Source organism: Diorhabda sublineata, chromosome 2, assembly GCF_026230105.1.
Source record: "Diorhabda sublineata isolate icDioSubl1.1 chromosome 2, icDioSubl1.1, whole genome shotgun sequence".
Taxonomy (NCBI): Eukaryota; Metazoa; Arthropoda; class Insecta; order Coleoptera; family Chrysomelidae; genus Diorhabda; species Diorhabda sublineata.
Window position 1 is genome coordinate 40,227,089 of NC_079475.1, and position 25,168 is coordinate 40,252,256.

Sequence of the window (25,168 nt, forward strand, 5' to 3'; positions counted from 1 at the left end):
ATGAACCGTTCCAAGGAAACAAAAACACATACTACTAAAATATATAAAATAAAGAGATTCGTCATGCATTACAAGTATAAAATTAATTTAAAGAGATTTGAATTGGAAAAAAATTAATTCTAGTACAAAATAAATTAAATTTATTATTATTCGAGGAAATATGACAAGAAATAGAGGTTGCTAAGCAATAACTTTCCATTATTGAGACCATAAATAACAGATAATATATTTGGGTGTTTACTGAAAATAGAAGCAAGAGATTTTCCGGATACCAAGGAAGATCTATTGCGGGAAGCCCAAATAGAAGCTAATTAAGGTATATGATGAATACAGGGTATTGGAACTGAACCGTTTCGAAGGAATTAATCTAGAAAGCGTACAACAAAATTTTAGGAAACCTAAATTAAATATCTATAGAAAATTGTTTCATTATTGGAGCTTCCAGTCAAACAATGCATCTGAAAAATGTTATAAATTTATAACAACATCTACTTTTTCACTAAATATTATAATTCAATTATTCGTAGGTCAATTTTTAATGGTTAAAGTAGTAACACGCCACGCCACGAGTCGAATATATGTTTTTCCATTCAATTCAATACATCTGAGACTTTTGAATCGTCCCAGGGTTGGCGTATGGTGGGCTAAGTGTGTACGTCACGCCATCCCACGTGGAAAGATTCAAAATTCTATTGTGTATTGAATTAAGTGGAAAAACATATTCTACAAGGGGCGTGGGGTGGCGTGGAGTGTTATTAGTGGGTTTCGTTCTTAATAAAAACAAACAAACCCCATAGTGTACATAGGGTACAGCAAAACCAGATTCATTTTGTTAAATAAGTGTGGATTTAACAGCCAGAATTTTTTTTGTACTACCGAAAGACACAGGGAAAAGATACAAACAACAAGACTAGATTAGACCATAACAAACATAAAATATATAGGCAAATATTATATACAACACCTACGGAACAATACATAGAAGAAGGTTGGGATATGTGGAAAGGATAAGTGATGAAAGTATGAAGATGACTTTGTAAACAAAATGACTAAGAATAGAGGGAAAAAACTACAAACAAAGAACAGAAAGGAATGGAAATAATGTTGGAGGAGGTGGACTCGATGAAAAAAAAAAGAAAATCAACTTCACATCACAAGTATGATAAGAAAAGTATACTAGAAGCCAAGAGCACAGAAAGACCTGGATGAAGTAATAAACATAGTAACTAAGAACAGAGGGAAGAAACTACATGAGATACTACCACAAACAAAGGACAAAAAGGAATGGAAAGAATGTTGGAGGAGGTGGACTCGATGAAAAAAAAAAGAAAATCAACTTCACATCACAAGTATGATAAGAAAAGTATACTAGAAGCCAAGAGCACAGAAAGACCTGGATGAAGTAATAAACATAGTAACTAAGAACAGAGGGAAGAAACTACATGAGATACTACCACAAACAAAGGACAAAAAGGAATGGAAAGAATGCTGGAAGAGGTGGACTCGATGAAAACAAAAAGGAAAATCAACCTCAGGAAGATCTGGATGAACTTTACAAACAAAATGACTAAGAATAGAGGGAAAAAACTACAAACAAAGAACAGAAAGGAATGGAAATAATGTTGGAGGAGGTGGAGTCGATGAAAAAAAAAGAAAATCAACTTCAATTCACAAGTATGATAAGAAAAGTATACTAGAAGCCAAGAGCACAGAAAGACCTGGATGAAGTAATAAACATAGTAACTAAGAACAGAGGGAAGAAACTACATGAGATACTACCACAAACAAAGGACAAAAAGGAATGGAAAAGATGCTGGAAGAGGTGGACTCGACGAAAAAAAAAAGAAAATCAACCTCAGGAAGATCTGAGAAGGGAGAAACTACAAACAAAGAACAGAAAGGAATGGAAATAATGTTGGAAGGGAAGGACTCGATGGAAAGAGAAAATCAATCTCACTTCTTACACCCACAAGAGTAACTAAGTAATTTTTATTGTTCATCAAACTGAGAAATTGAAAACAAGTTTCGAATTTTTTTAATTTTTCAGTTTTTTATATTTTCAAAATTGTAAAATTTTGCTAAAAGTAATTGTCATAATTGACAACTACTTTTAGATAATTTCCTGTATATTCCATTGTCAAAATGGTAAATTAGATACCATTTTCGAGGTAACTGACATACAATTTTGAAATGTAATTTTAATATTTGAGTGTTTTCAATATTCCAATTTTGTAACAATAAAAAATATGTCTAGAAATATAATTTAAAGGTTATTATTTGCGAATAAACTACAAAAAAAATCATTATTGAAATGAAATAATAAATGCAGTACCTCTATCAGTTCTTACTTGTTAGATTTTTTGAAGATTCTTGTGATTTGGCATATTTTTTCTGTTCTAAAACACAACACAGCTTAATTCTACCGGGTCTCGACCTCATCGCTAATTGACTAGCTCGATTAAAAGGTAAGACCACAAAATTTGTCCTCAACTAACCTGAATTTCTCAAAGTCCAGTCGTCTCCAAAAAAATTTCAAATGTCAGTCTTGATGTGATGTTTTAGGCCTGTAAGAGAAACCTAGGTATATTAAACAATTTGTTATATTCGTTTTTAAATAATTTTATTGAATAATTCATAAAAGTTCTAGAGAAAATAGTAAATAATCACAATAAAGTTATTTAATCGGTTTTTTATTTTATTTTAGAAAATACTTATAAACCGATTGTCACAATAGTTTCCAATAAATAACAAAATCTTCAATTAATATTGTCATAATGCAATTTCTAATAGCGTATTGTGGAGGCACTTAAAATTGGAATATTTTAACGAAACATACAAAAACTATTATTTAAATATTACCAAACACCCTGTATTCATATCGGTTACGTCAATATCACCGAGTTTATTCAAATACTCATATTTTAGAGAGCTAATTCGAGGTAGATAGAAATAAACTTGCGACTTATAAAGAGCACTTGACATGGTACATGATCCCGGACACATGCACATTAAACACATACGATTAGTCCCATTTTATTAATCTTAAAGTTGCAGTTTGGTTATTTTTCATATAATAATGCATCAACTAATTAATTGGAACGATCATCAACTTGTTTTTTTTTATTGAAACAGTGTACTTGTGATTCTCATTTGGTGCTGTGCTGTATGGACGCATTTCTATCCCGTGCAGAGATTCGAGCACCAGGATTTAAAGCTGTAAACGATTCCTCAACGTTTCTACTGTGTGGTAAGGCAAGCGGAAATTTCAAATTAAAACCACTAATAGCTTATAACTCCGGAAAACCAACACCGATGAAAGGCATATCTAAATCCACTGTACATTTGATTTGGACTGTGAAAAGTTTCCACTGAACATTAAAAAACTTAAAGAAAGGGCGCACCTAGCAAATTTATCAGACTTAACAACATGTATTCCTCAATCCAACCAATGGACCAAGGGGTTTTATACAATTTCAAGATTTTTTACTAGGGGTAAGCATTCAAGCAGATGTTTAAAAAAGCAGACGAAGAAGAGAATCAATTAATAATAGAATACATAAACCTCTCTTGGAATAAGATAACAGAAAGGATTTTTGACCAGATTTAAGACCAAAGACATTATGTCGATATAGATGAAATGGTGTATCTACCGAAACAAACCGGTTCAGATGAGGTAAATGTGGAAGACGTCGAAGAAATAGTTCCAAGAAACAGCAGCTAATCTTTCTAATGATGAGCTCGAGGAATTAACTGAGCAAGAAGATAACAAAAATATTGATAGTAATGATTTCGAAGAAAGAAACCTTTCGCAAGACCTGAACCCTTCTGTGGTATCGTCTACAGAACAATAGAGGAAAATAAGGTAAAACAAATTACTGGGATAATCTATAAGCACAGACTCCTTTGGGAAACTATAACCAGAGATCTGGTCTGCCTGTCTCAATGGACATCCGAAGAAGTTAGGCATAGCAGATAATGCAGAGTGCAGAATCTGTTGTACAGGAAATAAAATCTCTATCAACATTTTTTCGAAGTGGAGGGAAATTATTGGATCATCTGGGAACATTGGGTTCGCCGGTATCGAAAAGGGGAACACCATACAACCTTTAGGTTGAGGTGTATACGATACCCCAATATCTACATACATCCAAGGTAGTTACTACAATAATAATTAATGGAAGACTGTACGATTAGTTTGAAAGAAAAAAACACATTCAAATATATGATTGAAACATTTTCGACTTGTAAAGGTTCAAACACAAAAAAAGCTGTAAAGTTTATGGACATTTAATATCAATATTATTTTTATTTATTAATCAACATATGGAATAAACTCTGTAATATTTCACGTCGCAACCGGTGAATATATATATGAATTTTTTTTTAAATTCTAGCATATATACAGTGTGATCAACTCATAATCGCCACACCCTCTTCTATTTTCTAATCCCTTTGATCAACTTAAAATTGTTATGTAATAAAAAAATTCGACCAGGTTACTTATTATTCATACCTAAGTTATTTTCGAAAAAAAAATTTTATTAAAACCTCATGTATGAGTATTCAATAGTGTTATCGAAATTTACGAGGTGTGTTCAGAAAATAATGAGAATTTTTAAATTTGGCCAGTTGGGAATTTTTTCTGTAAATGCCTTTGAAGTGTGATAAATAAAAAATGAAAAAAAGTGAGTGCAACAAAGTACTGGACTGTTATAAGCATTACCAAGGTAAACAGAAAAATCAAAGAATAACCAGTTTAAGACAATTTACCTGAAAAAATCATAAAAAACACTCGGGTTTAGTAAAAAATAATTGCCCTAGAACTTTTAATAATAAACAGAACCTTAAAGGGTCATTATTTTATGGCACACATGAAATTAAAAGCATTCATCTGATTGAAGTTCATGAACACACCTCGTATATTCTTGTTTAGAAGGTGATAGGTATTTAAATTTAAATATTAATCAACAAAAGTCAAATAACAAATTTGAAAAATAAACAAAAGCTGTCGTATCTAAAGGTACAAAGTGTTACCAAATTGGAGCCTTAAAACTGACGATTTTTTTACCACAAACATTTAAAAGTTTATCAAATATTGATCCAAAAAGAAGTGTTGCAATGATCGGAGGTGGATCAAACGGTATACAGAAGCGCCATCACATTTAGCTATTCGGTTCACATAAGTTTATTGTAAATAAATGTCTACTAATGTTAATTATAAACAAATGTGAACGTATGTCTGCAAATTAAACCATATATTTTCACAGATAAAATAACATTTACTGGGAATTAATATATTTTCTTACTGTGGACATATTCGTATGATATAAATGAACTAATAACCTTTAAAAAATCGGGAAATGAAAGAACTATTACCTGGTTAGCTAATATTACACCGAAACTATATAATCAATCGTATGACTTCGTGAAACTTTCAGTGTAAAATGGGATAATTATTGAGACAAGAATAACAGTGTCTATGGTTTGAGTTCCTGGTTAAATAAGCATCGAAGAGTATAAAACAAGTCGACAAGAATGAAGCTAAAAGTAAATTGTTACTCATACCATTCACCGGTAGGCTTATATTACACCGAAACTATATAATCAATCGTATGACTTCGTGAAACTTTCAGTGTAAAATGGGATAATTATTGAGACAAGAATAACAGTGTTTATGGTTTGAGTTCCTGGTTAAATAAGCATCGAAGAGTATAAAACAAGTCGACAAGAATGAAGCTAAAAGTAAATTGTTACTCATACCATTCACCGGTAGGCTTATATTACACCGAAACTATATAATCAATCGTATGACTTCATGAAACTTTCAGTGTAAAATGGGATAATTATTGAGACAAGAATAACAGTGTTTATGGTTTGAGTTCCTGGTTAAATAAGCATCGAAGAGTATAAAACAAGTCGACAAGAATGAAGCTAAAAGTAAATTGTTACTCATACCATTCACCTGTAGGCTTATATTACACCGAAACTATATAATCAATCGTATGACTTCATGAAACTTTCAGTGTAAAATGGGATAATTATTGAGACAAGAATAACAGTGTTTATGGTTTGAGTTCCTGGTTAAATAAGCATCGAAGAGTATAAAACAAGTCGACAAGAATGAAGCTAAAAGTAAATTGTTACTCATACCATTCACCTGTAGGCTTATATTACACCGAAACTATATAATCAATCGTATGACTTCATGAAACTTTCAGTGTAAAATGGGATAATTATTGAGACAAGAATAACAGTGTTTATGGTTTGAGTTCCTGGTTAAATAAGCATCGAAGAGTACAAGACAAGTCGACAAGAATGAAGCTAAAAGTAAATTGTTACTCATACCATTCACCTGTAGGCTTATATTACACCGAAACTATATAATCAATCGTATGACTTCATGAAACTTTCAGTGTAAAATGGGATAATTATTGAGACAAGAATAACAGTGTTTATGGTTTGAGTTCCTGGTTAAATAAGCATCGAAGAGTATAAAACAAGTCGACAAGAATGAAGCTAAAAGTAAATTGTTACTCATACCATTCACCGGTAGGCTTATATTACACCGAAACTATATAATCAATCGTATGACTTCATGAAACTTTCAGTGTAAAATGGGATAATTATTGAGACAAGAATAACAGTGTTTATGGTTTGAGTTCCTGGTTAAATAAGCATCGAAGAGTATAAAACAAGTCGACAAGAATGAAGCTAAAAGTAAATTGTTACTCATACCATTCACCTGTAGGCTTATATTACACCGAAACTATATAATCAATCGTATGACTTCATGAAACTTTCAGTGTAAAATGGGATAATTATTGAGACAAGAATAACAGTGTCTATGGTTTGAGTTCCTGGTTAAATAAGCATCGAAGAGTACAAGACAAGTCGACAAGAATGAAGCTAAAAGTAAATTGTTACTCATACCATTCACCGATAGGCTTATATTACACCGAAACTATATAATCAATCGTATGACTTCATGAAACTTTCAGTGTAAAATGGGATAATTATTGAGACAAGAATAACAGTGTCTACGGTTTGAGTTCCTGGTTAAATAAGCATCGAAGAGTATAAAACAAGTCGACAAGAATGAAGCTAAAAGTAAATTGTTACTCATACCATTCACCGATAGGCTTATATTACACCGAAACTATATAATCAATCGTATGACTTCATGAAACTTTCAGTGTAAAATGGGATAATTATTGAGACAAGAATAACAGTGTCTATGGTTTGAGTTCCTGGTTAAATAAGCATCGAAGAGTACAAGACAAATCCACAAGAATGAAGCTAAAAGTTTTTTATTGAAAAAATTTTCTAAGAAAGAAATTTAGAAATCGGTGCCTTATAGAAGTAAATCACTTCAAACAATTTCTTTCAACTTCAGCCGGATATCGAATGTCCAAAGTTAATGTGATCGAAATCAGTTTTAGGAGAAATATTAGCAAGTTCTTCATTAGTTTTTAAACTCCCCTATTGAAGAATTATTTGACCTTTCTCACACTTATTAACCATAGAAAATTATATTGAAAATGATTTTCGTTAAGTGTTGTATGGTGTGAAAACTGAGGAAAGTTTTGATATAAATGGAGATTAAATATGAGGCTTTCTACTGTAAAAAAGTATATAGTAAATTGAAATAGTAAGATAAATTATATCACTAGTGAGATAAAGTTTGTGTACAGTTTCAAAAAACATCTTTTAAGAAAAATAATTGAGAAAACTCCTTCCGAGAAAAATGATATAGTTGGGAAAATTAGTATGGGGATAGGAAAACCTCCATATGATGAAAAAAATATTGAAAAAGTCGTTAGGGACTTAGGAAAAGCTCCAAATGATGAGAAAAATATTGAGGGAGTTTGGAAAAGCCTCTTATCAAAGAAAAAAATCACTACTCATCAAATTATTGTGCTATTTGAAGAAGAACCATTTATAAAATACTTTAGAAATTAGTAGCGTGTTAGGAAAAGCTCCATAAATGACAAAAATTATTGCAAACGTTGGTGGGAAGGTTGAAAAAGCTCTTTATGGCAGAGATAGAATCACTATTCATAAAATAGTGGTAATGTTTGAAAATACTCCTTTCAAGGAAAATAAATTAATTGAGAAAATTGGTATGGGGCTAAAAAAAGCTCCATATGATGAAAAAAGTATTGATAAAGTCGGTGGGGATTTTGGAAAAGCTCCATATTACGAGAGAAATATCAAAAGTGTTCGTAGGTAGGTAGTTTGAAAAAGCTCCTTATGATAGAAATAAAATTATTGTGGTGTTTGGAATAGAATAATTGGTACCGAATTAGCAAAAACTCCATACAAAGAGAGAAATATTGATAAGATAAGAAAATAAGATTGTTTATCTGTGAAAAAACCATTTTGTAATCGATTATTCGTGAGTAATCCAGCAATATAAAAAAGAATTATACATATAGAATAAAAAATCATTGATGAATTCTTAGAAACATCAAAATAAATCAAGGGACTCCCTGATTTATACTCAAATCACAATAGATTTTCAGAAAGATGAAGTCGTTGATAAGAAATATATAGTAAAATGAGATTTTGTATGGTTAATAAGAGTAAAAGAAAAAAAATCTTAAAAAGATATTGTTCTAAATTATCAAATGAATAATGTCCACATTCCTGTTCAATTAAATATTCATTCAAATTCCGACAAATACTGCATTCAATTGGGAGTAATTGTTTTTCAGTCTTTTGACCTGTCTTCTTTCCTACTACAAGTAATTTCATTTATTTTTTTTCCTATTAGATAAATTTGCCCTATAGAAATATTGTAAAGTGTCGTATAAAAAGTGTTTATCATATTGCATTTTTTTCGGATATCGTTTCCTTTAGAATAGATCAATAAATGTACAGACAAATATTTTTTAGATCTCTTATATTGCGTAAGATAATCATTTTTGTAAAAAATAGTAATTGCAGATCTTAAATGATGTAAGACGGTTTGAAAAGCACTGTGGATATAAAATGGTACCAACGAAAACGGTTGATAATGATCTATTTTTGGAATTCAATGTCCTATGAACTTAAGAACAAACCTGATATGACTAACTGTTTTTTTAGCAAGCGTTTTTATGAAACACACCAAATAAAGGTTATATCTCAAAAATTATATATCGATGTTCCGGAAGAACAATGATGCACTTCAAAAATATTAAATGGTAATAAGTTTTTAGATAATATTAGACAAATTATGGACGTAACTGTAGTTCCAGTTCCAATCATAGTCTGAATATCAACTTATTTTACCTTCGTTCAATGAAGTGACTTCATGCAATGACACGTGGATCAAAATTGACAAATGCAATTTCTGACAAAACCCTAAAGTGACTCCCACTCTTTTTTTTTTCATCTCTTATGATCGGAGAAGAAATTTCCATGAAATCTCTGAAAGAGTTGACGGTATGCACTTACGGGTTGTAATTAGGGTGATTACGTCCTAATCAATGGAAAATGAAATTTAAATAAGTATTCTACAAGGTCTCATTACATTGTTGTTTTATACAATTGCAAATTGTTTTTTTCTCTTCTATAAAATTGATGTTTTGACATTTACATCACTATTTTTCCGGAACAGCGAACTCAATATTAGTGCGAATGATATAAATTGATCAATAAATGATCCTTCAAATACCGCCAGGATCGATTATACTTCAAATACTGAGTTAGTAATTGAAAAAACACAAATTTGAAATCAAAAATCGAAATAGTCCAATTAAATCACGACTCAAAAATTAAAAATGCATTTTGGGATATAGATACATTTTTACACACTCAAAGGATTTAAAAGAAGTGGTGGTAGATGAGAAAAGAGGTATAAATATTGAAAAATACTTCAAAAAGCTTTTTTGGAAACTATTCCGATAAATATTTTTGTTTTAATCGTACCTAATAAGTCTAATAAGAGATTTAAAAATTTTATAACTGAACTATAAAGTTAAATCGTTAGTTGTCAATACCCCAAATACAAAATTTTATACAAAACATATATTTTTGGAATATTTTCAAAAAAAAGATGTTCGAAGTAGTTTTTCAAAAACTCGAAACATTTTTCTTTGCAAATCGTTTAAATTTGTGCTAAAATAAACACTAATTCAAAAATGCAAATTCACTTTTTGAATCATAATTTGAATTTGACTCCAATTGAGTTTAATTTTGCCACTGGTTCATCTTCAACATTCACATACAATATGAACAAAATTAAATGGAAGATACACCAAATTACTTTTGATTTTCGTTATCCAAAACCGATATTTTTTGGCAATTACAAATTGAAACGATACGGAAGATTATTTCAAGAAAAAATCACATGAAATTACTGATATGTTTCTTTTCTTCAACAAAAACAATTATAGATAAAGTTGCCAGTGCTACCAAAAACATTTTGTGATCACCTGATACATTATAGAATATACAAAATATATCTTGCGCAATATCAGCAAGACATAAAGAGGAGTTATAGCACTCGTTCAGTCTAATTTTTTTATATAAAAATATATTTTTTGCCCTCTTTAAGGGTAACGAGAGTTTGTTTTAATTTATATTTTATCCATTTAACAAAATTGAATTCATTCAAGGACGAGTTTTAAGACGATAAGAAGGAATAATTTTATATCGAAATAACAAAAACGAGTCATGCAGAAAGGTCTAAAAAGCTACTAGTGACAAGTCACCAAAATCAAACTAGTTTCATTGGAGAATTAGCAGCTAATTAGTTTATCGAACAATTAATTTTATTGCTACAGTCAATTCCTCTTAATCGAATGTTTTAAAAATTCCTTTGAGATCATTTGGAATTTCCTACTAATAAATTTTACTATAACGATTGTCTACAGAGACATCAACAAATTAGAAAAAAGAAATCTGCCTACTTTAAAAAAAAATATGCAAAAAATGAATTTTGTCAGATTTAGGTACCATCGAGATAATTTGGAATTTGTTACTGATGCATTTTGCTATAATAATTGTCTGCACAATCAACAATAAAACTAAACGTAACGACAGACATTTTCTTCAACACTGTAATCGAAATTTGCTAGTTCTTAATTACCTTAATTATTTTAGCAAAATGTATTAATGACTCAATTTAAATAGAACTATGGTGAAGTTAACAAATATCTATCTACTGTATTGATCTGAAAAAACATGTATTTCGTTGCTGTTCTGTACACAATTATTGCAAAATCTATTAGCAATGTTGCTAAACGGACTTTATGGTATTTAAAACCAATTGTGAGGCAACAAATATTTTAATACTGTTCTATGGTTCCCAAAAACATGTCTGCTTTCTTATTATCATTTTGTTGTTGATTCTGTATGCAATTAGAGCAAAGTTTATTAGCAACACACCTCAGATTACATTACGAAAGTTATTAAAAGAAACAATGTGGTCATTTCCTTCTTTTTTTGCTCATTATATATGCAGTTATACCAAAATTCATTAGCAACTGTTGCTAAACGGACTTTGAAGTATTCAAACAAAATTTTGATGCCGGTGTATTATTTTAAAAAAAATGTCTGATTTCTTGTTTCTTTAAGTAATTATAACAAAATATATTAGCAACATATCCTAGATGATAGCAAAAGTAATTCAAAATACTCATCAGGCTGATTTAATTCCTATTTGGGATATTTTAGTGAAACATATAATTGCCAAATCCTACTTTGTTGCTGTAGATAATTATAATAAAATCCATTAGCAAGTAATTACAAATAATTAGAAAAGTATTTCCGGAGCTTCCAAAATTAGATTTTAAAGAATAACAGGAGCTACGGAATTAACACTTTGGCATCGAATTTAAACTATAAGATGTGAATAAGAAACAAAATGTAAATCTAATTAGACATAAAGGGAGGGTTGTTGTGTTGACAAATTGGCGGATACTAAGTTTATAAACCTATAAAAAGGTACTGGAAGCACTGTAAATTACCAATCAAATAGTTCCAGTTTACCTAAATCGAAAATAAATGTTTAATTATCAAAAAAAAATCTATAAAATTTAAAATTTGACAATTATGTTTTGTATTAATGATTAATTCATAAAATGGGAACTATTACTGGACACAATACCTTATTCAGCTTCGACAACGACCACTAAAGAATATTTGCCTAGAAAGAGGGCAAAACAACACAAAAAAAGTATTTTAGAAAATAAAAACAAATGCGACAACCCCCATTTTCTAAACTTAACAATCTATATCAGCTGGTAAATAATAAATACAAAAAAAGTGCGATTAGTCCGTTCAATCTTTGAAATAAAAGTAAGCAATGAGACCACCGCCCAAAATAAGGGTGCCTCCTATAACTAAAGGTAAATATAAAGACCTCTTCAATTGCGTCCACTGTTCGTTGGCTTGTTGACGACGTTTCATATCTCTAACTTGCGCCTCCAATTTTTCTTTTCTCTCCAATCGATTTCGTTGTCTTAACTCGGAGCTGTAACAAAATAAAACCGTTTCACAAAATTCTATATCACAACAAAATGAAATATTAATTGAACACTCACCTTTGTTTGGAGTTAATTAAATCCGAGTGATCCGAAACAGGACTTTCAGATCTAACTTCTTCGTCATCATCATCCTCTTCTTCTAATTCATCTTCTTCGCTAAGTTCATCTCCAGGGACAACTGGTAAAGGACCACTTGGTATGTAAGACTGAAGCTGTATCGGAATAACAAAAAACGTATTTCAACTATGATTTTTTTTTTGGTAATTCAGGGATGAATTAAGAAACTTATTTTCTTTAACTACTGATTAGAAAATTAATGTGTTCGCAGTTATTATAAGACAACAGGATAATTAAATTGATGTTATAATGTTGGAGGGTGAGTTTAGAGTTATTTCATCACATTCTTTCCAATTTCAAGTGATTTAAGGGAATTATTATTGTGTATTGTGGATTGAAACATAATTGAGGAATACAAATATCAAATGAAAAAGAATTTGAATAAAAAAATAAGAACAAATAAGACAAATTTACCTCTTCGTCTTGGTATTCTTTGTTTTCGAAATTCCAACCGTTATCTTCAGATATACTTTTTGGTATAAGTGGAAGAGGCCTATCAATACCATTTCCATTTGTTTTATTGAGACTTTCCATTCGGGGGGGAGGTAATGGTGGAGGTTCGTCTTCAGATTCGGAATTTTCTTCCGAAACATTTGGCGATATGTTGTTACTTATTACTACATGGTTGTCCTAAAAATAATAAGACTATTGTAGTAAATACACAGAAAATTGGAAGGGTTACCTTCTGACGATTCAGCTATTTGGATATCTGGAGGAGGGAAAATATTGGGAATAGATGGATCCAACAATAAAGAGTAACATTTTTTTAACACCAAATAAATCTCAATAAACGCATTTTTTGTTCCACAATCATCACTTTAAAATACATTTCATGTTGTCTCTCCATAAATGATTTGTACAAGAGTTTTTACTGCTTTATACTAGATCAAAATGGCCGTATACCTCATCGAATATTGAATTACATTTTTCTCAAAACCTGTTGGTGAGATTGCTCGCCATTCCAAACCATCTCATTAGCAAAAAAATGCATGTGAAATCCCAATCTAGCTTCTTGCTCTTGATTCGAAGCCATCTGTTTACCAAAAATATGCATTTCGAGTCTGCGAATGATCTATGAATGGCAATTATCAATTACCACCCCGAATTAAATATCTGTGACCATCATGCTATGCATTTAGTCCCTTGGTTTGTCACTGATCTCTAGCTTTAACCATTCTAGGTGACCTGACAGATTTCCTGACTTAATTTTTCTACTCGAATTAGCTAAGACTGCTGCTGTAATTGGCTATATATGAAATTAATATTTAAAGATACCTATTTTCATTCATTCATTCATCAATGGAAGGTTATTTATTTTCCCAATCGTGATTTTATTGGAAAATTATAAAGTAACTGTTAATATTCAAAAATGTGTAGTCACTAAATAAACCAGATTGACACCCCATATTATGACTCAATTCAAATAAGAGCCTTGAGAAAAAAATTAAAAATTTGGAGACAAAATAGAAGAAGAGTCTAAAGCAAATCAAAAAACATTAGAAAATGTGAGAACAGAAAACAACAAGACATATATTTTGTTGAAAATAAAAATGGAGAAAAGAATATTACACAACAGATGTTATATAAATTTACATAATGGGAGGATCAGTAATAAAAATTGGTAAAGAAGATATAGAACGTACAATAACAGAGCTAAATAATGGAAAAGTACAATAAAAAATATTGGTCAAAAGGAAAATACATGCTGCTCCATATTTTTAATGAAACTATAGAAGAAAATCCCAACAGACCAGCAGAAGGCACTAATTGTAACAATTTTATAAAAAAGGTGATGTAGCAACAGCTATCGAGGAACGATATTAATAAATATAACGATGAAAATGATGATAAACATATTAGAGAGCAGAATCAAATTACAGACAGACTCAAAAAATGGATTTCGAATAGGAAGAAGCATCTAAGATCACGTATTCACTAATGAAATAAAAAATAATAATACAAGAAGAGAAGAAATTGTACATGGCCTTTTAAGACTTAAAAAAAGCCTTTGACAGAGTACCTAGAGAGAAAATATCAAAGATACTAGCCGATAGAGGAATTTTAAAGATAATACAAAATATTTATGCAAAAAATGAGATTGCAGTCATAATATATAAGGAAATATGGGATTAAGATAAATGGGAAGCTTGAATCCATTACTATTCATCATATTCATAAACAAAGGCACTGTTTTAAGTGAAAAAACATCAGTGAAGCATGGAGGTGTGAAACAAAAACTGGGACAATAATAAACGGGACACAAGATGCAGATATAATCCCAAATGTTACTTTATTGTAAAATGGATGTGAATGGAATAAAATAATTTTGTTATGGATAATACATATTGTATTAAATGATCCTTTTTTTGACGATTAAGTATCTATTAATATTCGGGAACGGGTGGTGACTAAATAAACGAAATCGATGCCTCTTATTCTTACTAAATTTACTCGTTTCAAATGTGATCATTAAAAAAAAACACAATCAAATAGAAATTTAATCAGAACAACGATTTACGTATCCGTAAATCAAGTCAAACTAATTATTTCGAAGAAACGCAATAACTAAGAGGTTATCTACCACATAATTCAAAGCCGATCGAATATTTCCTAGAAAATTCATTGATATAAAATATTTCGTAGAAAACTCGATGATGTAAATATCACAATGTCCGGTAATTTTAAATCGAGACTACACATTCCATTCTAAAAACAACTACTTGGATATTTAGCGAGTTGTTTCGAAAATACCGTGGCCAACAAAAAAAATTTACGACTAAAGTTACATTTATCGATATCCGGATTCGAAGAATTCAAATAACAGCAATTATTTGATTAGAAATAAAACATGAAGATTGAGATAATTTGCTTTCTCTCCCTCTATGTAGAAACTCTTGGTATTTTGGAACCAAGCTAAAATTACTTGACTAACTTTTATTTCGTCTTTACTATAAGAAGAACTTGTCTTTTGCTGGGGTTTTAGGCCAAGCGTCGGGTCTAGAGAAGGGATTTCTTTTGGGATATGTTCATGGGTGTTTTCTGGACGTTAATTCAATTGGGCGTCATAGAGGGGGCGCCTGTGTAATCTGCTACCTTGAAAAACACGTTTTGTCGAATACTTCGCGAACCACGACAAAAATTACAGTAACTCTAAAGCAGATTGTTAATTCTGGATTCTATTTCTACAACAGTACAACTTCCTAGTTTTATGGACCTTGTAAATTTCCAAAAATAGAATACGATTACAGAGAATATTATGGAAACGTCAGTCGCAGGATCAGTTGAACGATTCAGACGAACTAATGAATTTTTATCTTGTCTTTGCGCGTCCCAAAACACGTTTCCGTCACTATTATAGTATTTGCGCAGTAGCGGTTTGAAACGAACGTGTTAAATTGAAGAAAACTATAACTCAGTACTATAAATTGTTGCAAAAGGCTTACGGGGACAAATCTCTATCTTGTGCTCCTGTTTTTGAGTGGTGTAAGCGCTTTAGTCAAGGCCGAGAGAACACTGAAGATTATCAGCGCCCTGTGACTGTTTCAACTCCGGAAACAGTAACCAAAATCAAACAAATTGTGCGTGAAGATCGTCGAATGAGCTTCCTGATGATTACCGAGGCTGTAATCGCCGATAAATTTGTCAAAAAATCAGCTTTGGTAGTATTTTTTCGTATTAGACCAAAAATTGCTTTCCCGTGAACTAAAGCTGTCCGCCAACTACACCTTAATACAAGGCCCGACTATTAACGATACTGCGCGCCTAGGGGGCGCTCTAGACGGGTGCGTTGGGTATCTAAATATCTTGTCTATGCAAGTCCCAAAGCACGTGCAGATCATCCGGATGATGGCCGAGGCTGTAAACGCCAATAAAGAAACAATTTGAAAAATGTTACACGAGGAATTAAACATGACAAAAGTCTGTGCGAAGTTGGTGCCAAAAAATCTGACTCCTAACCAAAAGTTCTTGCGTCAACGGTCTGCTCAGATTTCCTTGAAAGATTAGAAAAGGATCTTCTTTGAAAGGGACCCGATTTGAGTCGATGGAAGAGCTCCTGAAGGCCCTCAACAAAGAAGACTTCCAGCACTGCTTAGATCAATGGAAAAAACGTATGGAAAGGTGTGTGGCGAGGGTATATTGAAACTTCCACCGGAAAAAGCATTTAGGAGAAAATATAGCAACGTATCGAAGTTGTATTATGCAATTTCCGACTACTAAAGAACTTAAAGAACATAAAAGTCGTTGTCATATCGACAATTCAATAATTTGTGATATACGCGGTAAAAAATTGAACAGTTTATCGATACTAAAAGAACAAAAATCCACTTAGAAATTAACATTTTTGTAGACAATCATTTTTGGCATCTTTTTTATTTGAAACTTTTTTTTGTATAACGCATAGGTTTTTAATTGTAGCGCTCCAAACTAATTTATCATTATTTAGCAAAAAACATATTGTCAAAAGTTTGGGTCGCTATAATTAAAAACCTAGGCGTTATACAAAAAAAAGTTTCCGTTATTTATGTCGTACGATGCGCGGTTCGCGAGTTATTCGATAAAAAGTTTTCCAGAACTTTGTATTACAAACGTACTTTTTTTGCTCTGGCGCTTTTGGCCTATTTTGGAATTTTATGAATCTCGTCAAAAATATTTGGATCTAACTAATGCGGTACTTAAATTCTCTTTTTTCCACAATCTTGTCCAATTAAAAAAATCCCTATACCAACAGGGGGCAAAGAGAAAAAAGCAGACATTATATATTGGATTGGCGACAAAGTAATTTCGGTTTTGCAGTATAAAATAAAACACTTTTCTTTTAACGAAGAATATTTTTCAATCAATTATATATTTTCCATTTTATTCAATGACCTTTCGACATCAGCAAAATGCTGTACCGATGAGATTGAAGGTCATCGTCATTTGTGAAAGTTTAACCACTCAAATCACTCTGGAAACTTCGAAATCAGATGATACCAGATCAGGATTGTATAGGAAATGTGGCATCAATTCCCAGCCAAGCTCCAATAGTTTTCCACGAGGTGCCAAAGATGTGTTTTTATCATGGCGGAACACCAAACCTTTCAGATTCGACGATTCTGACCGTTTTTATTCGATTGCTTCATCCAGTTTCATCAATTGTTAACAGTAAACAACAGAATTGATCGTTTGGTTCCTTGGAAGTACCTCAAAAAACCCAACATCTTTGTAATATCATCAAACTGACACCATGAGCATTTTTTTTGTTGTTTTTCAGCTTTCGATGTGGTTTGTGATGGTTCAACGTGTTTGTTTCATCATCGTTTTCGAAGTATGTTACTATACAGAACCCAGTTTTCATCACCCGTGATGATTCTTTTCAAGAAAGGGTCGGATTCATTTCTTGCATGTCGCAAGTGTTGATTTTTTGACTTATATGAATTCCTTTCAATTCGTGAGGCACCCAAATATCAAGCTCCTTAACTACCCCAAGACATTTCAAATGTCAATTATGATTTTGATTTGGTCATCATCAACTTTAGTAGGTCCACCTCAACCTTGCTCAACTTTGAGGGAAAAATGTCCAGAACGAAATTTTTTAAACCAATTCTGATATGTGGCAAATCAGATGATACCAGATCAGGACTATATAGTAGATGTGGCATCACTTCTCAGCCAAGCTCCAATAGTTTTTATTGCGTTTTCATCATGGTGGAACACTAAACCTTTCAGATTCGACAATTCTGGCCGTTTTTCTTTGATTGCTTCATCCAGTTTCATCGTTTGGTTCCTTGGAAGTAGCTCAAAAAACCCAACATCTTTGTAACATCATCAAACTGACACCAAGAGCTTCTTTTGTTGTTTTTCAGCTTTCGATGTGGTTTGTGCTGGTTCATCGTGTTTGTTTCATCATCGTTTTCGCAGTATATTATTGTAGAGAACCTTTTTTTCATCACCCGTGATGATTCTTTTCAAGAAAGGGTCGGATTCATTACGTGCATGTCGCAAGTGTTGATTTTTTGACTTATGAATATGAATTTAAGTGTCAATTATGATTTGGTCATCATCAACTTTAGTAAGCCCACCAGGACGTTGCTCAACTTTGAGGGGAAAATGTCCAGAACGAAATTTTTTAAACCAATTCTGATATGTGGCTCAGCAATCGGCCAATCGTTAGCAGGTGATAGTGAAGATACAAGGCACCGCTTGGGTTTGATTATAATATAGACCAAGAAAAGAGATTCGTTGATTAGGGGTGAAAAAATTGATGAGATTTGCTTTTTTTTAAAAATTTTGGAAAAAGTTCAGTCAAAGTTGTAAGTTTTTCCTCAAAAACGATCCTCGGTTATTTCGCTATTAGTGATATTTACAGAGTTAGGGTGGCTAAAATTCTTTTTCATAATTTTTCAACATTTGAAGTAATAAAAACAGAAAACTTATCATACCTTGAGCATTTGTCACCGTAACTCTATAAATTACACACATACACACAACAAAATCACGCACTACTTGCTTCTAAAGTGTACGTCAATGCGATAAATATCACGTGACAAACGTCAAAGTTCAGCACCGACATGAGCAACGCTCTCTATGATTGAAAAGCGAAAGTACTTAGTTGCTAACCTTAAACATAGAAATGAAAAATTAACAGATGCGTTTATTATAACAAAAATTTGGTGATAATAAAATGTGACTCTATTAAATAAAATGGTAACACTCACCTTATTATCATCTGAATTTTGATTAAATATTTGTTTAGTTCCTTCTATGATAGCTTGATATGAAAACCTCAACTGTTCGGCGGTCTGAATTAAACCCATTCGATATTTCCTCATTTCTAATAGAATTTCTTTAACGTCCACGGAATTTATACCATATTTTTCGATCTTGAAAAGATATACTTCATTTTAGTGGCATAATTAATCTAACATTTTTCGCATACAATTTTTATTCGTATTAAAAATTCCAGAATCTTTTGAAATCGTGAGAAATTAACATTTGATATCTTTACCAGCATCTTATAAAAACCGTTTTTGGAAATCTAAGCACAAATCGAACAGTTTGTGGATTGTTTGAGGGTAGTTTCGACCTTTCAGTACCTATATCTAAAGATATATTCTACATATCATTGTTCTTCCTCCAAAATACGTAGACTCCTTCTAAAGGTGGCTACTGTCCAGAGATTTTTTGTCCCTTCGAGGTAGCTAGCAACTCTACTTGAAAAATAGTTGCTCAATGGTATTCCTGTGCTTTTTGGTCCAAAAATTCCCAATCCAGCTCCTTACTATTGCTTCAAAGCCATCTATTTACCAAAAAGATACAATTCCAGTTTCCTGATGATCTTTATTGATCATATTATGCATTTAGTCCCTTGGTTTGTCACTGATCTACAGCTTTATCGGTTCTAGAATCCTTGGTAACCTGACAAATTTCCTGATTCAATTTTTCTACTTGAATTAGCTAATGATTGTTGCCAAATGTGGAAGCTTGTTCATTTTGGTCCAAAAATTCCCAATCCAGCTCCTTACTCTTGCTTCAAAGCCATCTGTTTACCAAAAAGATACATTTCCAGTTTCCGGATGATCTTTATTGTTCATATTATGTATTTAGTCCCTTGGTTTGTCACTGACCTACAGCTTTATTGGTTCTAGAATCCTTGGTAACCTGACAAATTTCCTGATTCAATTTTTCTACTTGAATTAGCTAATGATTGTTGCCAAATGTGCAAGCTTGTTCATTTTGGTCCAAAAACGCTCGTTCCAGCTCCTTGCTCTTGCTTCGTAACTATCTATTTACAAAAAAGATACAATTCCAGTTTCCGGATGATCTTTATTGATCTATGAATGGCAGATATTAATTACCACCCTGAATGGAATATCTGTGTCCATCATGCTATCCATTTAGTCCATTGGTTTTTTGTCCCTTCGAGGTAACTAGCAGCTCTACTTGAAAAATAGTTTCCTAATGGTATTCCTGTGCTTTTTGGTCCAAAAATGCCCAATCCAGCTTCATGCTCTTGCTTCAAAGCCATCTGTTTACCAAAAAGATTTATTTCGAGTTTCCGGTTGATCTCTATTGATCATATTTTGCATTTAGTCCCTTGGTTTGTCACTGATCTATAGCTTTATCGGTTCTAGAACCCTTGGTAACCTGACAAATTTCCTGATTCAATTTTTCTACTTGAATTAGCTAATGAATATTGTTAAATGTATCTTTTCTTCACTATAAGGTAAAGGGGAGGTTTAGCAGCGCCTCTGATGCTTTAGTGGAATATGTTGACAAGGCAACTGTATTATCCAAACAGATCAACTGCTAAATTTTGTTCAATTTGTTCTAACCTGTTGTTCCTTCAATTTTCCGCCACCAAAACACCATCTTAGGCCTACGTTTCCATGTATTACCAACGATCTTGCTACAAGTGAATATAGCCACAGTGACATAAGAGGTTAGTTTGTCTAGATCATCAAAAAACTACTTCATCAATTAATAATCTGTAATTTGTGAACAAAAAGTATTTTATTTCAAAAAAAATGAAATTGTTTCATTTGGAAATGTCACTTGTACTATCCTTAATGAATATTCGAAGGAACTGTTTATCAATTTATAGATTAAATTTCAATTATATAAAATTTATGTTTACTTATGAACAACAAAACAGGCATGACCTAATAATAGTAAATAATATTGATACAATTAAAAAACACTTTAAACAAACTGATAAAAAATTTTGTTTTACAGATAAAATAACCCAAAAAAATAGCCAAATATTTACTTTTGTTTAAATATTAATTCAAGACTACTAGAAGTGGAACATTTGAAACCAGTAAATCAATATTTGAATAACTATGAATTTTTCCTTTAAATCTTTATAATTTTCATATGTTTCATACTTCGAACTACAAATCAATAGTTTGGAGAAAATATTTTAGTAACTTTTACTTAAACATGCGTATATAGGCTTTAGTATTGAAATTTGGATAACAATCCATCCATCGTAATCACCAGATTTGATCCCCTTCGAAATTATTTGGTCCAAGCTGATTTCCACTAATTTCCTCTACAATATCAATTAATTTTGTGATGTAATGCATTATTGCTTCTTCGGCAATTCTCTTATATTGTTCAGTACCTCTTTATTCGGGCTTGAAGAGCAAAAAGTACGTTAAAATTTAAAAATATCAAAGGATCATGCTGTTAAATAAACTTCCATTAAGACTCGATCCAATAGGAAATCAAACACATCAAGATATAATGATTGAACGTTGAGAAATAGTAATCAGAGTGTAATATTTTTCGGAAAACCTTAAAAAACAATTTAAACTATAACCAAATAATACTATTAGGCCATTAATTTTTAGAATTATGTTTTAACTTTGTGGGAACAGTATAAAAATGATCAATCAAAACCTATTTCAATTTAGTTTTTACAAAAATATATGTGGAAGATGTTAATGGGTAATTATACGTTCAATATGGTTAAGAATTTTATTGAATGGTTGCCTCTTGGGAATCCCATTATTTGCCCAATTTAATTAAACTGTTTATTAAATGACATCATTCCAAAAATTATCATCTTACAGTATATTTGTATAATTGCAACTTCAAGTAGTCTATGTTTTTATTCATTTCTATAGATTACACTATCTTTAAAAAAATTCCAGTATGTAATCTTTATTATTTTCTTAACATTATATTATGTATATATAATTTTATGGTTTGTAAAAAATTCAATTTTTAAAGTTTATTTTTTTATGTAATGATTGGTGTTGTAAAATAAAACATTTTTCTTATTATTTTTAACATAAAAATTGTTTTTACTGATGATTTGTCATGATTTCGGGTCTCTTTTCTATGACCTAACCTAACCTAATCAAAAAACTTTTTATATATTATTTTGGACTGATTTTCATAGAAAAGACAACTAAAATCAAGACAAACCATCATGAGAAACATAAAAAATCCAAGAGGTTAAAAGTTAGAGATAATTTGGAAAATTTATAGCTCGAAAAAAATTCTCCTGTAAATGGGACTCTTTTGATGCTGGAGGCAAATAGAAAAATATATAGAAAAAACATATTTGAAAAAATATTCCTTTCTTCTCTTCAAATAAAATGAAACAATAAAGCACATACTTTACTATTCCTATTATTAATTGAATAGAATTTAAAATGGTACTTTTTGTATTGTTTTTAATCACTTTCCAGGAAGTCGTAATGATAACAAAAAGCAAAGTCTTTTTAAATATCTAATATTTTTGTTTCCTTTATTAGCACAGTTTCTTGATATGCTTTTTTATTTATAAAATTGAGGTTCATTTATCAAGTTTTCATTATTTTAAATATATACAAAAAAAAGTCACCTATAAACTCAAATTTAATAATCTATCCCACAATTTCACTATATGGGAATCGCATAAATTGAGACAGTGAAATCCAAAATGTGATTTACAAAAATTTGAGTGAACAGATTGTTTTCTCTCAGTATTAAGTTATCATCATTTCAAAAGTATACAAAACAAAGCCAAGATGTAGTAATCTACCCCGGAATTCCACTATATAGGAATCGCATAAATCGAGACAGTTAAATCCAGTTACTAAAAATCAAAATTTCCTCGCTTCCAATATCATCATCACATGGTAAGAAAAAGAGTGACCATGTACAGGAAAACAATGAAATATTTTCTCAAAGCGTTTTGTAGATGCTAACATTACCCTATTATCCATAAAAAATATACAATTCATTCATATATGTCAAGATATTTTTTCAAATGCCTTCTAAAAGAAAAATAAAAACTCCCATAGGGAGCTTCTGATGATAAAATATAAAAATATCTTTTGAATTATAAATTTCAGTCATTCATATATATTGGGACGATGAGTTCCTTTGCCAATTGATGTGTGAATGTATTAAAATCATGTTGTATACCTCGGCTGTATGGTTCTTTCGCTGACTGATTCAATTATAACTAAATCACTAATATTAATATGGAATAGAGAACATCACTTACCAAAACTAAACAAGAATCAACTAAACAAAACGTCCCAGATCTACCAATCCCTGCAGAGCAATGCACCACTGCAGGTCCGACGTCTGCTTCCAATCCTCCTGCATCTCTAACTTTTTTAAGGAATTCTAAAAACGCTGTAGGTGAACAAGGAACTCCGAAATCTGGCCAAGTTGTATAATGAAATTGTATGATATCACGAGATTTGCCACTTTCGGTATCGGTCAGTCTAAGCAGTCGTGTTAAATAATAAGAATGGTCTTGCTGTTCTAAATATTCTACAGTTAATCCGACGTCTTCAAGTTTCATTATATGTTCTGAACCAATTTTGGACGGCCAATATTGATAACATTTGTCTTGCTTTTTTTCTACCAATTTATTTAACATGACTACCTAAAATGTGCAATCAAATCCGTAAATATAATTTTTTACCCCTTTCTGCATTGAGATTGCAGTAAATTAAAACCAAAAGGGTTACTTATTTCAAATAATAATTTCATTATGAACAAAGTAATTATAGGATAGAAGCTTCATTTGAGGCCATTTCATGGAGAGACTTATTCCAATTCATTTTAAATTTCTTCAATTTCTTAGGAGCTTTATATTTCTAAAAGTTCTTGATTTTAAGTCTTTTCTGATTTAAAATTTCAAATTTTCATCTGTCTTTGAAAAATTATAAAAGAAACTAATTTTAAATCAGAAAAGGCCTAAAATCAAAAGCATTTAGAAGCATAAACGTCAACATTTTCAACTATCTTTCGAAAATTATTTAAAAAAACTAATTTTATAACAGAGGAGACATAAAATCAAGACAGTTTAAAAACATAATTAGTTTTATATTGCCACTTAATATGAATTACTTATGATTACAATAAACAGTCAATTTTTTTGTATTAAGTATTAGAATGAATACAAAAATGTAAATGTGATAAGTTTGAGCAGGTATTTGGTTATCTAGTAATGACATAAAGATGAATTTATGAATATTATCATCAGAACTTTTACTGATAATATTAATTTATTGTTGCCGACATAAATTTAATTGGAGCGGAAAAAATGTTACTAGGAATATCATATTAAATAATCAACATTTTGAATGAAGAAAACAGTACAACAAAAGTTTTCAATATACACTACCAGTAAAAAGGTTTTAGGTCTCTTTTTTATTAAAATTATTATTAAAATTAAAGTAAATCAAAAAGAAAAACGAGAAAAATCTAAAAGGTAAAAAGTTAAAGAAAATTTATAACTTTTTTCTCCTGTAAATGGGACTCATATATTAAGCAATTTATAATCCATATTTATTAGACAAATTTTTAAAAACTCAAAATTCAATTGGTTTTGATAATAATAAAATCAACACTTTTTGCCTCAATGGGAGTCAAGTCCCTAATTTTTTGCTAAATTGTATTGATTTTAGGTCTCTTCTATAGGAAAATTAAGTTTTTATTAATGGTATGTCACGTAAACTATACAGTGAACAAAAACTTTTGAACGTAATGAGTAAGGCACATAATTCTCACATTTTGATTTCATGTCAACTAAACTTATTTAGTTTGTTCAAACAATACAATTTTTTCGTATATATTTTGTTTCA

At 31.0% G+C, this 25,168-nt stretch overlaps 1 protein-coding gene across 2 annotated transcripts in view; it reads right to left on the reverse strand.

Moving 5' to 3' along the window:
* LOC130452640 (tyrosine-protein phosphatase non-receptor type 61F) overlaps window positions 1–25,168 on the reverse strand; it is a 27,753-nt gene continuing 2,585 nt past the window's right edge. The window contains exons 4-9 of one of the 2 annotated variants that reach the window (XM_056791996.1): window positions 23,575–23,964; window positions 19,289–19,453; window positions 13,005–13,220; window positions 12,531–12,685; window positions 12,350–12,460; window positions 1–2,564 (exon numbers count right to left, since the gene is read on the reverse strand). In XM_056791996.1, the coding sequence (XP_056647974.1) occupies window positions 2,540–2,564; window positions 12,350–12,460; window positions 12,531–12,685; window positions 13,005–13,220; window positions 19,289–19,453; window positions 23,575–23,964 (1,062 nt within the window). In that variant the 3' untranslated portion in view covers window positions 1–2,539. Of the gene's footprint in view, window positions 2,565–8,497; window positions 12,461–12,530; window positions 12,686–13,004; window positions 13,221–19,288; window positions 19,454–23,574; window positions 23,965–25,168 lie in introns of those variants that run through there. The other variant, XM_056791995.1, reaches the window with a different exon arrangement.